Here is a 15,932-nt window from a genome sequence, read left to right as displayed (position 1 = left end):
TATAGTCGTCCACTATGTTGAATGCGCGTTATGGTAGCTTGTTACATGCTAGGTAGCTAGCCGGCTAATGCTGGTTGACTTGTCATTCTCATCCGACTCGAAGGAGACGCGTCGCGTGCTGTTGTTCGCCCCCATGTCAGACCGCACCGATATCCGAAAGCGACGACTCTACATGCAATTATTTTCATCCACTGATGTGTTTTTGTAAGTTTGTCTACGTTGTCAAGCCGGCTGCCGGTGGCAGGAGTTTGTAGGTCTGCGCGCAGTGGTCTGTCCACTTCCCCTAGATGGGCGGCATCTTCTAGAAAACGAGTGTTCATTGGAGGAGCTTAGAGCGCATCTGTACAACGATGATGTTCATTGGTTATGGTCTGATTATTATGTGGCGCAAATGGGAGGAATCAAGGGGGGAGTCAGAGTTCGGTTTGTGCCAGTGAGCGAATCAGCAGATTGCAGAATGATTTTTTTGTTTTGTTTTGTAATTACTAGTACTCGCCAGACTGGCGAGTGCTCTTCATGAATTACTCGCCAAACGTAAAAAATACTCGCAATTGGCGAGTAAAGTGGCCTAATTTCCTCCCCTGGTGGTGAGGTTATTACAAGAGAAGGAACACTTGGACTTTCAGTGTCACCTGGTCAAAGACTACTCTCAGGACAAAAAACCATCTGACTTGTGATGTGAAGAGAAGAAAACCTGTAACTTTAGTCTCAGATTCAGTGTTAATATATTGATTCATAGTTTCCACTGGTGTGTGTGTTGTATGTGCTCGACAGGGACGCAGCAGTACAGTAAATACACAGGTTATGCACAGAGCTACAGATGGGATGGGAGCCATCAGGACACAACTCCAAGGTATATACCGATTCTAGTTAAAGGGGAACACCATTCAATTAAACATTATAATATGTTTTTCCCATAACCTAAGACGGTTAAATCAATATTTGTGAACGTAAGCTAAAAGCAGGTCATATAAACGTCTTCATTAATCATATGTTTTTAAGCAAGAAGAACACTATATAGAAAGGGATATATTAGACTTTGAAGTCCTTCAGTTATTAATGAAAAACACGAGTCCTCTTGTTCTATTTCTTTGCAAATATTCTTTATTACAAGGGGGGTGAGCTAGCTTAACCGCTTTGTCCTCATACCAGATGCATTATTTATTTAGTTTGGTAATATCCAATATAAATGGTTAGCATATTCGTCACAAAGTTCAGCTACTGGAAATACAAAGACATGGGTGGAAGAAGGCATGAAGTGAATACAGTACTTGTTAACACTTTCAGTGCCCACGACGTGATATGACGTTTTATCAGCCCCCCCCCCCTGAATGCCCACGACGACAATTATCGTTTTATTTTTTTATTAGCGATCTGAATTCATATTTCATCAACCGAGTCTCCCGTTGGTATACCAGCCCATCAGCAGCTCAGAATGGAAAAAAGCGCCCCCTATCGTCTGCACGTCAGTCGCTTAGACTGACCTGGGATCAGTGTTATGTAGAGGCGGGGCCAATCTATTTGACCAGTCTTGGGATAATCAGAGTTGTATTAATTTATATTTTCCTTGAAAACGAGGGCTTTTCAAAATGCTATAAAACGAAAATGAACCGATAAAAAAACAATCCGCTTCGACAATGTTGACTGGAAAACCAGTCATTGATAAGCGACGGGCAGATTAGACACATAGCCATAATTTAAAACATAGATTAGGCGTTATTAACGCTAACATTGAAGTGGATGGTGGGCATTCAACCGGTAAATCAAGATTAAGCTTGGGCTCTGAAAGTGTTAAAGGGGAACTACACCCGATTTCAGAATTCATACATATTATTCCTCTGGTCTAAGATGGTACAAAAATATTAGTGAAAAGTTAGCAATTCAGTTTTTACCATTTATTTACAGTTACAATACCTGTATATCTATAATGAACTTTACAATTTGATAGAATAAAATACTTAGACCCCAAAATTAACAAATGTTGAAATAATTTTGTAGCACTGCAAAATAAGCAAAGATTCAAGGGGTGTGAATACCTTTTTATTTTAAAAGAATGTTGCAACCGTACCTGAGAATTATTAGGATATGACCGTCGACCATATTCACACAGCAGCCATTTTGCTCTTATTGGGATTCAAGCCCAACCTGAGCATGATATAAGAGCAAAATGGCCGGTGTGTGGATCTGGTAAATGTTTTTCTGAAATCATTGAGCAAATATTCAAGGGGACACACCTTTTATAGCAACCGTACCTGAGAATTATTAGGACAAAACCATTGACTAATCTTTCTGTAATTCATTCATTTCAGGGATGGCTGGCAGAGAAAATGCACAGAGATTGTGGCCATTGATGCACTGCAGTTCCGGAGCTTTCTGGAACAATTTCACCCTGCAAAAATCAACAGAGAACTCAATAAGGTTTCTTTTCTTTTCTTGCCTGTCTCTGTCCGTCTGTCCATTTGTTTGTTTGTTTGTCTGTATTTATTTATTTATTTATTTATTTATTTATTTATTTATTTATTTATTTATTTATTTATTTATTTATTTATTTATTTATTTATTTATTACATGAATGAATGAATGAATTATTTTATTTTGAATGTTTACAAATACAAATAAATAAACATAAACAAATAATTTTTCGAAAATGTTTACAAATAAACAAACGAAACACACGCCATTATAAGCAGCACAATGGTGCAGTGGTTAGCAGTAGTTGCAGTAGTTGCCTACAGCAAGAAGGTCCTGGGTTCAAACCCCAGCAGGGGTCCTTTCTGTGATGTTTGGTGAAAGTTAGATTTGCACTTTATTAATCCCAATAGGGAAATTCATTCTTGTTTGATGATCAAGAGGCACCTTTTATTGAAGTTTGGTGAAAAAGCAAGTTATTGCACTATTAATCCCAATAGGGACATTCATCTTTGTTTGATCAAGAGTAACCTTTTATATTATATATATATATATATATATATATATATATATATATATATATATATATATATATATATATATATATATATATATATATTATCATTTTCTTTTTTTAAGTGAAGATTGGTGAAAGTTAGGTTTGCACTTCAATCCCAATAGGGACATTCATCTTGGTTTGATAATATTTTTGTGTCAAATAAAAATAATAACAATAATAATTTGCTCAAGAGAAAAATATCGATTAAAATCGTAAATCGGATTTAAAAAATAATAATCAGGGATTTTATTTTTAGGCCATATCGCCCAGCCCTGCTATTTACACTTAAAATGAATATAACACAGTGTATACAGTTTTATATATAGTTATACTATAGAGAGGGATTGGAATTTATTCAAAAGCTTATTTCTAGTATGTACCTATTGTTTAAAAAAAATCTAATTTATCCAAAATGTTGCATAATTCGGAGAGGAGATGGGCAGAAATGACAGCTTGCACCATCCATTCCGAATAATAGACAACGGACCCAGTACTTTGTTGGTGGTGTGAAAATATGCCTACAAACATTAAATATCCTTGGAACCGTTTGTATTAAATTGTATCTGAATCAGGAGATTATCTTCTTTGTCAAAATTGAAAGTGTATCTTTCCGTTGCATAATGGTGGCTGGCAGTGCGCATATAATAAGGCATATATTATTGAAATTAGTTTTCTCTAAGAACGCATCTATTTCTATATTTTGTTTCATACATCTACTCCAGTGCGCTGTCATACATATTTGGCCGTCAGACGCGGTGCTCGCACGGAACGGAGAGAGGGGCACTTGTGGAGAGAGCTAGGTCACAAGGTTGCCCTGACGACAGACAGCTGGACTGCCCTGATGACCGAAAGCTATTCTCGAAGTCAACTTCCTGTCTGTTGTTGCTAGGCAACTGCGGCGTGGGGGAAACATGCACGCCGCGTACATTGTGTACGGTTCATTTAGTGCAGAAACGGATCGGAAAAGCGGCAAATTAAACGCAATCAAGGGTAATTTTCTTCAGTGCATCACAATGCCAAAGAGCTGCTGTGTTACGCTTTGTACTAGTAATAACATAATCAAAAATCCAAATCGAAAGTTGTATATAATACCAGTTGAGGCATCACGGATAGCTGGCGGCTATCAAGAGGGCACATGTAGACTCAGACGGGAGAGTCGATCAAAGCAGACCCTGGCCCCCAAGTCAAATCATACGTATGTCTGCTCTACCCATTTCATAACAGGTGAGAATAAGGAACAAATATGTATATCGTAAATTAAGTTTTATTGGCTGTGAGGCTGTAAACAGCACGCAGAGAAATGTTAGCTGCTAGCTACTTCACCATATAACGTTAGTCCATTCTCTTCAAGTAGCCTACATACCATTTTTTCGCCTTAGAATCACCAGAAAGGCTTTCGAAATAGTGAAATGCCATGTTGGCCTCAATATTTTCAAAAAAAATTATATGAAAAGGTTATGAAATGAACAAGAATGTGATAAAATATGTTATAAAAACGGAGCTCAACGCATACATTTGATTGTAGAAATCCGTTTGTTTTCCACCATACCAAGATGGCGGCAGTCTCGTGACATCAGAGTGTCTTCGAGAATGTTACCGTCACTTGTCTCTCATAAAGCCATTCCCAATCCCTGGGTAAAAATCAGGCTGACTGGTGGAAAGTCAATGCGAGGAGATTCCCCTCGCTGGCAGAGCTGGCAAAGCTGGCACGCCAGTACCTCTGTATACCCGCGACATCCGTACCATCCGAGTGAGTGTTTTTGGACTGATTGTTACCAGGCTGCATGCGCTCCCATCTGACACCCAGAGACCATGTGAGTCAGTCTGAGACAGGCTATTTATGTTTTATGTTTATGTTTTATGTTGTTGCTTAGTTGCTCTTGTTGCTTCGTTAGTACAGTTGGTTGTTTTCAGCGTTTTTGTTATTTAGTTAGGGCTATTGGACATTTTCATTGACATAAGTAGCTTTTTCGTTTTAGTTTTTGCATGAATTTAACAAACACATTTTTTAAAAGTTTTATATTAACTTAATTAAACCCTCTATTTTCCTCCAATACTTTAACTTTTTTGGATTTATCCATGGTTACTGTAGCTTAGTCGGAAACTCAAGATTAGCCACCTGCAGACGGCAGGGAGAGGCGCGGGGTGTGATGTATATTTTAATTGATGAAATATTAAACACTTTTTTTATTTCAGTTCACAGTATCAATCTCCAAAATTATTATTTATTTCCATATTATAAATTATTTTCAAAGCTACAGGGAGCCACTGCAGAGGGGCTGACGAGAGCTCCAGAGCCGTGGGTTTTTGCTGACCCCTGCTCTGGGTGCTTCGGTTTCCTCCCACAGCAAAATACATGCATGCTAGGTTTCCTGCCATTGCCCTTGACCAAGGTACTGGCATTACACCTGGAGTTGGTCCCCGGGGTGCCACACTGCTCCTAAATAGTTAGAATGGGTCAAATGCTTAACTTAACTTATACTATCAATTTAAAAGTCCCATATTATGGGAAATCGGTTTTACCTAATATTGGTGTAAATTTGTCAGTTGGAAATATTATTTAGGCACTAGGGAAAAAAAGACATAGGTACTTTCCTTATCGTGGACAATATTGTTACCTGAAAAAACTAGATTATACAAACAAAACAGGTATTCTATTTGTGATGTCATACCAAGGATATGAACATGCTTTAATTAATCAAATATGTGTCCTTTTTGGAGCCAGTAACACTACCTACCTAATGGTGCCTTCAAGTGCATCTGGAAGCTCCTACTTATGGCGTCAGAAACTATACTTATGACTTGACTGGCGATCAAGTACTTGGCTTGGAATTAAGGGGTAACCATAACAACGAACATGGATGCTGTGAGAGGATATTTTCTTGATCCTCCAATCACTTGGGAGGCAACAGTTTGTAATCGGAGGATCAAAATTAAGATAGCGGGTTTGAAATAGGTCAATTACAACTTCCAGGGGCCGTTCATATGCTCCTAACTCTGTACAGTGAAACACAATATATCCGATGTGCACTTGAAGGCACAGTGATATACTGCCCAATTTGTAAAATTATTATTATTTAATTTTCTTGATGAACTCATATAAACTTGTTGAAAAGATTAAAAAAAAGGAACCTTTAAAAACACAGTGTGACACATCTTGGCAACACTATACCATGAGCATTGCTCTGAGTGCAATTTGTAATCCGTTGTAGACACAAATATGAGTATTTTGTATTATTTATGACAGTGGAAGTGTGGGGGCAGCAGTCTACCACTGTTCTTTGATGTTGGGCTTTGATCTTCCATAGTCGTAATGTCTAACGGTAGAGCAACGAAAGTGGCGCTTATGCCTCATATAATGCTATGCTTCAGAGAAGAACTTAAACTGGTATTTCAGTTTGAATACCGCCGTGTGCAGATTTAATAGCTTCAGCATCCATCCATCCATTACATTTCATGATCGGAAAACACTGCCTCATAATCACGGGCAAATGTTAACCGATCTGAAATTGACTAACATGTTTACCGTTCCTGGGGTAAATATTTGAGTTAGTCAAGCTTCCTGAGCGTGTGATGCAGAACAAAGGAATATTGTATTAAAAGTTAATTAGCTGAAGTGTGTGGCCATTCCAATGCACTGTGTAGCTGACATGATGCTGTCTTCCAGTGTATTGATGATTTCAGGTCCTCTATCTATCCAGAATCTGCCAAAAATATTTTAAATGAGTTATTTTTCAGGATCTACTACAGTATTTCTCCCTGTCATAGATGGATATTGGCAGTATATAATCAAGATGTTGATGTTGTCAAGTCTGCCTTCTGAAAGCATGGATGCATCCGACGGCTCTTGACAGGGGTGTGTGAAAAATGATGCCCCGACATGGAGATCAATCCTGTTTGGAGAATTGTTTAGCTGTCAGATCTGACCTTTTTGCAGGATGAATTTATGGGAAGGATGGGTACTTACAATTGACCTATCTCAAGCCCCGCCCTCTTTTCTTGATCCTCCAATCACAACTGTTGCTTACGAGGAAAAGAGGGCAGGGCTTGAGATTGGTCAATTAATTTTCACTATCCACTTCATTTCCTAGGCGAAAATGAATGTCCAGTTCCCCCTTTCAAATCATTCTTTGAATTTCTCCTATCCGTACGCTGGTGACTGACGTGACATACAACCCACCTGGCGTGTGTGTGTGTGCGTCTACACGCATACGCGTGCGTATGTCAAAATAGCTTTTGTTTAATGCCTGGGCTTTACTTTAGGTAGTCGGCACCTATGAGTGGAAACCAAGCTTTAACTTGTGAACTTGTCAAATGATTATAATTTTAAAAATGTATGCGTTTTTTCAGGGCAACCGGATCTCCCTAGGCTTTTATGTGAGCATGCATTGATTAATATGGCAATATTTGGCCAGCGGGCAAATGGAATTACATGGTTGCGTTAGATGTTATATTCCATTTAGGTGTGAATGCAGGAGGACACAGGCCCTCATTATTATGAAACATACCAGTGATCTGGAACAGTACACAGTGGTCCAAAGCCCAGAGGCGCACAAGACCTGGTTCCGGCTTTACTCACCAAATGAGATATCGTTCCCCACTTGCTGACATTCAGCCGTGCTGCATGTGGCTGTTGACTTGACGCAGTGATTCAACGTGGCACTTCAAAGTGACCCACATTGTAAACAGTCTCGTTAAAATTCATTATGATATTGAGTGTTTAACGAGCTTTAATTTGTCCTCATGTAATGTGAGGAAGCCGATTCCTGGTGTTAATTATAGCTCAATGAAATTATGTTAATTGAAAAAAAAATGGCATAGCCTATATATTTATGGATGGATACTAATTAAATGTAGTGTTCAAATTATTGTTTTATATACAGTGTGGTGAATAGTTTTAAACCAAAGCATTACAGCCAAATATCTAGTGAACTAAATAATGACTGACAATAATCTACCTTGGGAAGTGATGACTGGGACAAAATAGAGTTCAGCTGGACTCAATATTTTGCTCACTCGCTCACTCACAAGCTCACTCATGCACTCACTCACTTTTTTAAGTTATGTATTTCTTGTTACTTGTTACTTCAAAAGTATTACTTAACTTATTACTATCTGGGAGCATCGCTTCCTTTCTTACCGTCAATATTTGGTACAACACACTACACAGGCTACTTGGCCTGTACGCCTCTGTGTGAATGATCACATCAGGGGAGCAACACCTCAAGGGCTTTCAAACCAGATGCTGACAGAGCTGCGCTGAGCTAGACCGTTGTTTTTAGCGGACGCGGTGCCACAGCGCAGAGTGGTGTGATGCTCAAAAACACTTTTATCCCGCAGCATTTTCACAGCAAGACTACTTCAGGCTTGATCAAAAGTACAGCAGGCTTACGTTGATGGACAGTCTTTTTAAACAACTCGTTGTAGGATAGCGGGTGTTTAGGGAGATTTCAGGTTGTATTTTCTTAAGTGAAAAATAGAAGAAGTCCTTTAGTCCAAAAGGATAAAACAGTGCTGGTGATTTCATCTTAAACTTGAATTCTACCAGTAGGGTTGAGGATTATACCTGCCTCCATGAAATACACACTGCAGCCTAAGAGAAGAAGACACATCAGAGAGTCCCCACTTTTGACATTGGATTCTCTTACAATGCGCACCTAAATGGTAAATGGACTGCATTTATATAGCACTTTTATCCAAAGCGCTTTACAAGTTATGCCTCACATTCACCCATTCACTCACACATTCACACACAGACGGCGGAAGCGACCATGCAAGGTGCAAACATGCCCATCGGGAGCAGTTAGGTGTTAAGTATCTTGCTCAAGGACACTTCGACATGCTGCCGGGAGGAGCAGGAATCGAACCTTCAGATTACAAGAAGACCGCTCTACCTCCTGAGCCACTGTCACCCCCAAGCCTTGAGCGCAGTTTTAATAGATTACAGATCAACAATGATGTTCTTGTCAGCTTTGGTCTTAACTTGAGAAACAAGTTATTTTTTGATGGGGTAACCACCACACACTCACTCACTCACACACTCACACACTCACTACTCACATTTACCGATATGTCCCTAGTTGCGGTTCATGGTACTTTATGTAAGACCAGTACAATACATGCAAGCAATTGCTGTGCTGGACATGTGTTATAGGTGTTATAGGTTTCAACAATAATGTTCAATATTTCGGCTACACATAATTTATTGCACCATCGGGAAATAGGTTACAGCTCTGCTCAGCCTAGGCAATCATAAAGACACTGAGGTATGCCTCTTAACACTTTGAGAGCCCACCACGACATAACACGTGTTATCAGCCCGCCCCCTGAATGCCCACCACGACAATTAGCGTGTTATTTATTTATTAGCGCTCTGAATTCATATTTCATCAACCGAGTCTCTCGTTGGGAAACCAGCCCCATCAGGAGCTCAGATGTGAAAAAAGCACCCCCTATCGTCTCCCAGATGGTAATGCACCCTTTTGGAATGGACTCAATGAAAATGGATGAGAAAAGAAAAATCCGGAATCCACCTTTTACTTCTCAGGCATGTAATCCGTCATTCTGGTCCCTCAGAACAGCGTGGAATATGTGTTTCGAGCACCCAGCGTTGGATCAATAAAAGCGATCGATTTTTGGAATGGCGATCAGGAATTGGAATGATCTTTTTGGAGAACTTCTGATCTGAGGTAAGGAATCTATTTGACAAGTCTTGGGATAATCAGAGTTGTATTCGCTGAGCTCTCAGCGTTCGCCCTATGTGTGTGTACGTGTGTGATGTTGAGGAAATGAGGTAATCGATTTTCAGCTCGCGGCCCCAGCGTGCATACGTACACATATACTATCGATAATCTAGCGTTTATTTGAAAACGATTCATAAATAGGCCGAAAAATTACAACGTTTTTGTGTATTCTAGAATATTCCAGTACAGGGTGTTTATTATGGAATCTTTTTATTTTCCTTAAAAACGAGGGCTTTTCAAAATGCTATAAAACGGAAATTAACCGATAAAAAAACAATCCGCTTCGACAATGTTGACTGGAAAATGAGTCATTGATAAGCGACGGGCACATAGCCATAATTTAAAACATAGATTAGGCGTTATTAGGGCTGCAACTAATGACTATTTTTGTAGTCGACTAATCTGTCGATTTTTTTTGATTAGTCGACTAATTGAAAAACAATTATATTAAAAAAATTAAGGCTGTCAAATATATCGCGTTAATATCGCGTTAACTCCCGCTTCTATTAATGCCACTAATTTTTTTAACTCAAGATTAACTAAAAAAAAAAAAAAAAAAAAAAAAAAAAATCTTTTTTTTTACTAGACTTCACTCAGGTGTATTATTGATGCTCTCATTGATACTATGTTTGTTTCTGAAGTGTGTGTGTGTGTGTGTGTGTGTGTGTGTGTGTGTGTGTGTGTGTGTGTGTGTGTGTGTGTGAGAGATATAGAGAGAGAGGGGGGTGAGAGAGATGAGGAAGGGGCAAAAGATAAAAAGATCTGGGAGAGTGTGTGTGTGAGGGAGAGAGGGGGGTGTGTGATTAATCAGCCCTTGTGTGTGTGAATGTAACAAGTTCCTTTTTTTTTTATCCACTTTTTCTCCCATTTTCTATATTTTTCTCCCATCCCAATTTCGTATCATCCAATTCAACCCTCCCCTGTCATGAACGCTGTTTCTTGCCTCCCACAAGCCGGCTGCAATGTGGACTAAGTCATACATAGCACAAGTCCCCTCCGGTACTTGAGGTAACAGCAGTCGCATCTTTTCACCTGCGCAGCTCGATCTCTGTGGCGAGGAGTAACGCGTGGGAGGCTCACGCTGCCCCCGACACTTCCTGATTCTACTGCGCAGGCGCACCAACCGACCTGTAGGAGACGCGGTCCACAACGCCCAATCCCCACCCTTCAGTTTCCCTCCCCGTAATACGGCCAATGTGTATTACTGCGGACGACCAGCTAAACTGAAAACAATGTGGAGAGCTGGTGAATGTAACAAGTTCCTAACATTTTCTTTCCCCTATTATTTCATGCACACTTTATTCATTGTTTTAAATTATTATTTTCTTTTAAGTTATTTTGTGCATCACTCTGTTTTGAATTTGATGCAAATTTGCAATGCATGAGGGTCATCCTTTTGTGTTAAATGGCTGCACAAAGAAAGCATTTGTTGACTCGCATGTTGATAAGAGTATTAAAACTTGGAACTTGAAAAAGATCTGTTTAAGGTAAAAAAGAAATTAAAAATAAAAATGTGATTAATTTGCGATTAATCGCGAGTTAACTATGGACAATCATGCGATTAATCGAGTTAAATATTTTAATCGTTTGACAGCACTAAAAAAATATATATATATATATAATTTTTTTTTTTTTTTTTCACTACCTATCTTTGTGAAAGTGGCTTCTCAGCTCTGGTCCAGCTGAAGACAGAGCAGAGGAACAGATTGGACATTGAGCATGACCTCAGAGTTGCTTTGAGACTCTTGTCAGGACCAAACAACATCCCCAGTTATCCCATTAGTTCCCCCAAACTTACTGTCGGCCTGTTATGTTAAGCTAAGAAGTCTTCAGCTGACTGGACCAGAGCTGAGAAGCCACTTTCACAAAGATAGGTAGTGCAAAAAAAAATTTTTTTAATGACTAATCGACGCAACAATATCTTGTCGACGATTTTTCATAGTCGATTATGTCGACTAATCGTTGCATCCCTAGGCGTTATTAACGCTAACATTGAAGTGGATGATGGGCATTCAAGCACTAAATCGTGCGCCCCCTGCTGGCACTGAAAGTGTTAATGTCAATGATTGCTTCACATCTACTGTATGACACCTTGTGTCCTTGTTATTTGTTTTTATTTATTTTCATGTGTGATATATATCTATATATAGATATATATATATAGATATCTCATCCCATCCTATACAGCATTATCTTTTCATCTCTAATAAATATAATCTCTTTCATTCTCTCCGTCAGGCCTACTGTGGCTTTGCTCGCCCTGAGGAAAGGAGCCAGGATCTCTCAGCTGTGGCTACAGGCAACTGGGGTTGTGGGGTTTTCCAGGGAGACACCCGGTTGAAAGGTAAACTCATGGCAAAGGCGCCGCCAAGTAGCTTCCATAGCAGGATTTCCCAGCCTTGGGGTTGGAATCTCTTATTGGTTCCCTCTGATATGGAAATGAGGAAAGTAAAAAATGTCTGTCGAAAGTCAAACTAAAATGACTATAATAATATCATCTGATCATCACTAATCGTGTGCTCGGAAGGAGCACCTCTTATACCACTGTGCTCTGTTTCAGCAATGATGAAATAAACGTGCAAAACAAAATCACATTACAAATAAGCAATTGATATGCTCAGCATCTCCCTCGACACACCGACCCAACCCACATTATACACACCCCCCCTAATATGCATTCTATGAGTTATATGAGTTGAACAATGTTCCACTTGCACTGTCAAACATCTCTGCCTAAAGAGGAAGTCAACTAGCCAGCGCTACATATACTCTTATTATTTCCCCTTAACTCAAGTAATATCATATTATTGGTCCCCCCCATATTTAGTTGTCTCTTTCATGAATAAGCACAGAAAATTTGTTCGAAAAAAGTAATAACAATTTTATTTCACGGTGTCCATGGAAACTTTGATCAAGTCAAGTCAAGAGTTTTATTTGTCACGGCATACAGGGCATACAGTGAAATGCGGGTGGTCATGCCCGCAGCGATTGTGCAATAATACAAGTAATAAGAATAAGACATAACAGGTATAATGTACATAAAGTTTAAAATGCATGGTAAAAGACATGCTAAGGTCCTGCGATAGTGCAATACAGTGTAAAGCTACAGATGAGGCACTGGGTCTCACTACTATACAATACTATACAATATACAGTTATACTATATATCCTTATGCTATCTTGCTATATCCATCTATTGCTATACAAGAACCACCCCCGTTCTTTATTTTTATTTTTATTTATTTTTTATAAAGTAAAGTGACCTTTTCATTTTGTAAAGTGACCGTTTGGTGTGAGCGTGTGCAGCATGTGTAGCATGTGTGTGTGTTGTGTGTGTGTGTGTGTGTGTGTGTGTGTGTTCGTGCTAAAGTGACTGTTAGTGTGTGAGTGTATACAGTATGTGTGTTGTGTGTGTGCTCATGTGTGCTTGTGTGTGGAGAGTTCAGTGTTCAAGACTGATGGCCTGGGGGAAGAAGCTGAGCCGAAGTCTCTCTGTCCTAGTTGCTGGTGTGTGCAGGCGTTTGCCTGACCACAGCAGCTTGAACAGGCTGTTGTTGGGGTGGTGAGGGTCTTTCATTACTCTGCAGGCTCTGGATTTGCACCTCTTGTTGTATAAGGGCCGCCTGGGAGAAATGCGAGGCCCTGTGCGAGATTTAAACGCGAGCCCCCCCCCCCCCCCCCCCGAAAGGTAAAAAAAATATATATATATATATAATTTCTCTTTTTTTTTTTTCATACAGTCAACATATTCTTAAATAATAGCGCTGCCCGAGGCTGGGCATGATACAGTCAACATATAGCAAGAGAGAGAGCGAGAGAGAGCTCCCGTTCTACAGTCAATATACAGTGTACAGAGAGAGAGAGAGAGAGAGAGAGAGAGAGAGAGAGAGAGACACATTGGAAAGAAATTTAAATGCTATTTGGCCCTAAACAGAGAGTACACAGTGGCAGAATACCTGAGCACTGTGACTGAAGATCCTTGACTAGGTACAGACTCAGCGAGCACAGCCTAGCCATCGAGAAAGGCCGCCATAGGCAGACTGTGTGTGTTAGAAAGAGAGAGCGAGAGAGAGAGAGAGAGCATGTGTGTTTGTCGTGTGTGTTAGAGAGAGAGCATGTATGAGAGAGATAAGCAAAGATGAGCCCCTAAAGGATATTCAACTTTTAATGGAAGAACAAAACAGAAGGAAAAGATAACTTCACAAAGGCAACATGAATATACATAGATCCAAAAGGACAAAGATCAACACTTAAATCCAAAGAGAAGAGGGTCTATACCAGAGAAAACAAAGCAGCAAGGAGCCAATGGCCGACATCAGCTAAATAGGCTAGCCAGGTACTGACACCAGGCCACACACAGCTTTGGCCAACGGCCCAACGCTACCCAAGCTACACAAACGACCAAGACAATTCACACACAGCACATGTCGTATCTCCAAATGTTGTGAAGTAACATAATGTTTTGCCTGGAAAAAAACATTGTTATTAACAAAACATTCGGGAGGGGAAGGAAGGAAGAGTGGGGTAATGTCATGACATTTTCATTCATCTTACCTGCACCAAGGAACGCAGGGCGAAAGGCCGCAACACAGGTCTCCACGTTGACGAAAGGCCTCTCGCTGGCGGGACAAAAAGAAGCTATGGCCGGAGCCTTGTCATGGTGCAAGGCTCTTCTGTCAAAGATGATGTCGTAGTCAGAGTGCCAGAACCCCCTGCTATTCTCACGGCTAATGTCAATGGTCGTAGCACAAGCTAACAGCTAACTCTAGGCTAACTGATAGCATCAAACTAACGTTCCCAGCCGAGCGCAGCCGGCAGCTAACGTCGTAGCTAAACAGCTAACTGGCTAACAGTTAGCTCAACCCGGCTATCGCTAACCATTAGCTAACGCAGAAGCAAGCTATGCGGCTACCACTGAAAAACTGTACAACGTGAGAAAAGCAATACAGGTGCTGACACCAGGCCACACACCGTTAGCTACTAGTACTACAACAGCTAGTCGGCCAGTTTGGCTCCAGAGAGAGAGAGAGAGAGAGAGAGAGATATCCACGGCGGGAATAGAATAGAGTGCATTAAAAACTCACCAAACGTCCAAGAGGATGGAGACAACCGCGTGGAGTTGACGAAGTTCATCTGCCGAACGACCATCCTCTTCATCTTGGCTGCACGCGCTGTCTCTAGGTTAGCTAACGCTAGTTAGCCTTTAGCTAAGCTAGCTACTAGCCGACATCATCATGGCTATATCCCGACTGAACCACACTTAATATTATAATGTAGCTAAAGCTAACTAGCTGTCCCTGTCTTTAGCCGGGATGGCTAGCCTGACTGAACTGTCTAACATGCAACAACTTTCATCTTCAGTCCATCTGCCGAACGATGTCCTCTTCATCTTGGCTGGCATAACCTCCAATGCTGCACGCGCGAAATAGTCAGACGCTAGTGATGGGTCGGTCATGAGCGACTCGTTCATAAGAGCCGATTCATTGCCGTGAGCGTGAGTCGAATCGCTCACGTCTGGCAATGAGTCGGGGTCACGCCCCCCCCCCCCCCCCCCCTCCCCCCCCCCCGGCACGCACACAGACACACACAATGAACTCAACAGACGCTACCTGGCTGTAACCCCTCCCCTCATTGAAACCAATTCAGTCTCAGAGCCAGGAACGTGTCTAATGTGAAATATATAAGCATATAAGCAAAACTAGATTTTAGGTCTGTGATGAAAAAGGGCCTCGCGGGAAGGGGGGCCTCGCATAAAAAAAATAATAAATAATTTTTTTTTTGTATTTTTAATTTTTTTTTTGTGCGAGGCCCCCCTTCCCGCGAGGCCCTGTGCGACCGCACTGCTCGCACACCCCCTGAGGCGGCCCTGCCTGCAGGGGTGGTAGTGCAATACCCGTAGTACGCTCAGCTGAGCGCACCACTCTCTGTAGGGCTTTCTTGTCCTGTGCCTTGCTGTTTCCATACCAGGCAGTGATGTTTCCAGTCAAGATGCTCTCTACAGCTCCGGAGTAGAAGGACAGGAGTATCTTCCCCGATACTCTGAACTTCCTTAACTGTCTCAGGTGGTAGAGGCACAGCTTCGCCTTTTTTTACGACTGAGTCTATGTGTGTTGTCCATGTCAGATCCTCTGAGATGTCAGTGTTTCCCCTAGGATTTTTTTCAGTGGGGGTGTTAGGCCCCCAAAACGACTAGTGTTTTCGCAGGGCGCGCAGTTAGTATC

At 40.9% G+C, this 15,932-nt stretch overlaps 1 protein-coding gene across 1 annotated transcript in view; it reads left to right on the top strand.

Annotated features, from left to right (window-relative positions):
• LOC311235541 (poly(ADP-ribose) glycohydrolase) overlaps positions 1-15,932 on the top strand; it is a gene marked incomplete at its 5' end in the record, with an annotated part of 139,224 nt that overhangs the window by 111,875 nt on the left and 11,417 nt on the right. The window contains 3 exons of the mRNA XM_084323009.1: positions 775-853; positions 2,310-2,418; positions 11,950-12,055. Coding sequence (XP_084179135.1) covers positions 775-853; positions 2,310-2,418; positions 11,950-12,055 — 294 coding nt within the window. The remainder of the gene's footprint in view (positions 1-774; positions 854-2,309; positions 2,419-11,949; positions 12,056-15,932) is intronic.

The sequence above is a fragment of the Notolepis coatsorum genome, assembly GCF_963971535.1.
Source record: "Notolepis coatsorum genome assembly, chromosome: 10".
NCBI classification, from domain to species: Eukaryota; Metazoa; Chordata; class Actinopteri; order Aulopiformes; family Paralepididae; genus Notolepis; species Notolepis coatsorum.
Note: the sequence above shows the minus strand (reverse complement) of the source record. Positions and strands in the feature narration are given on the sequence as shown.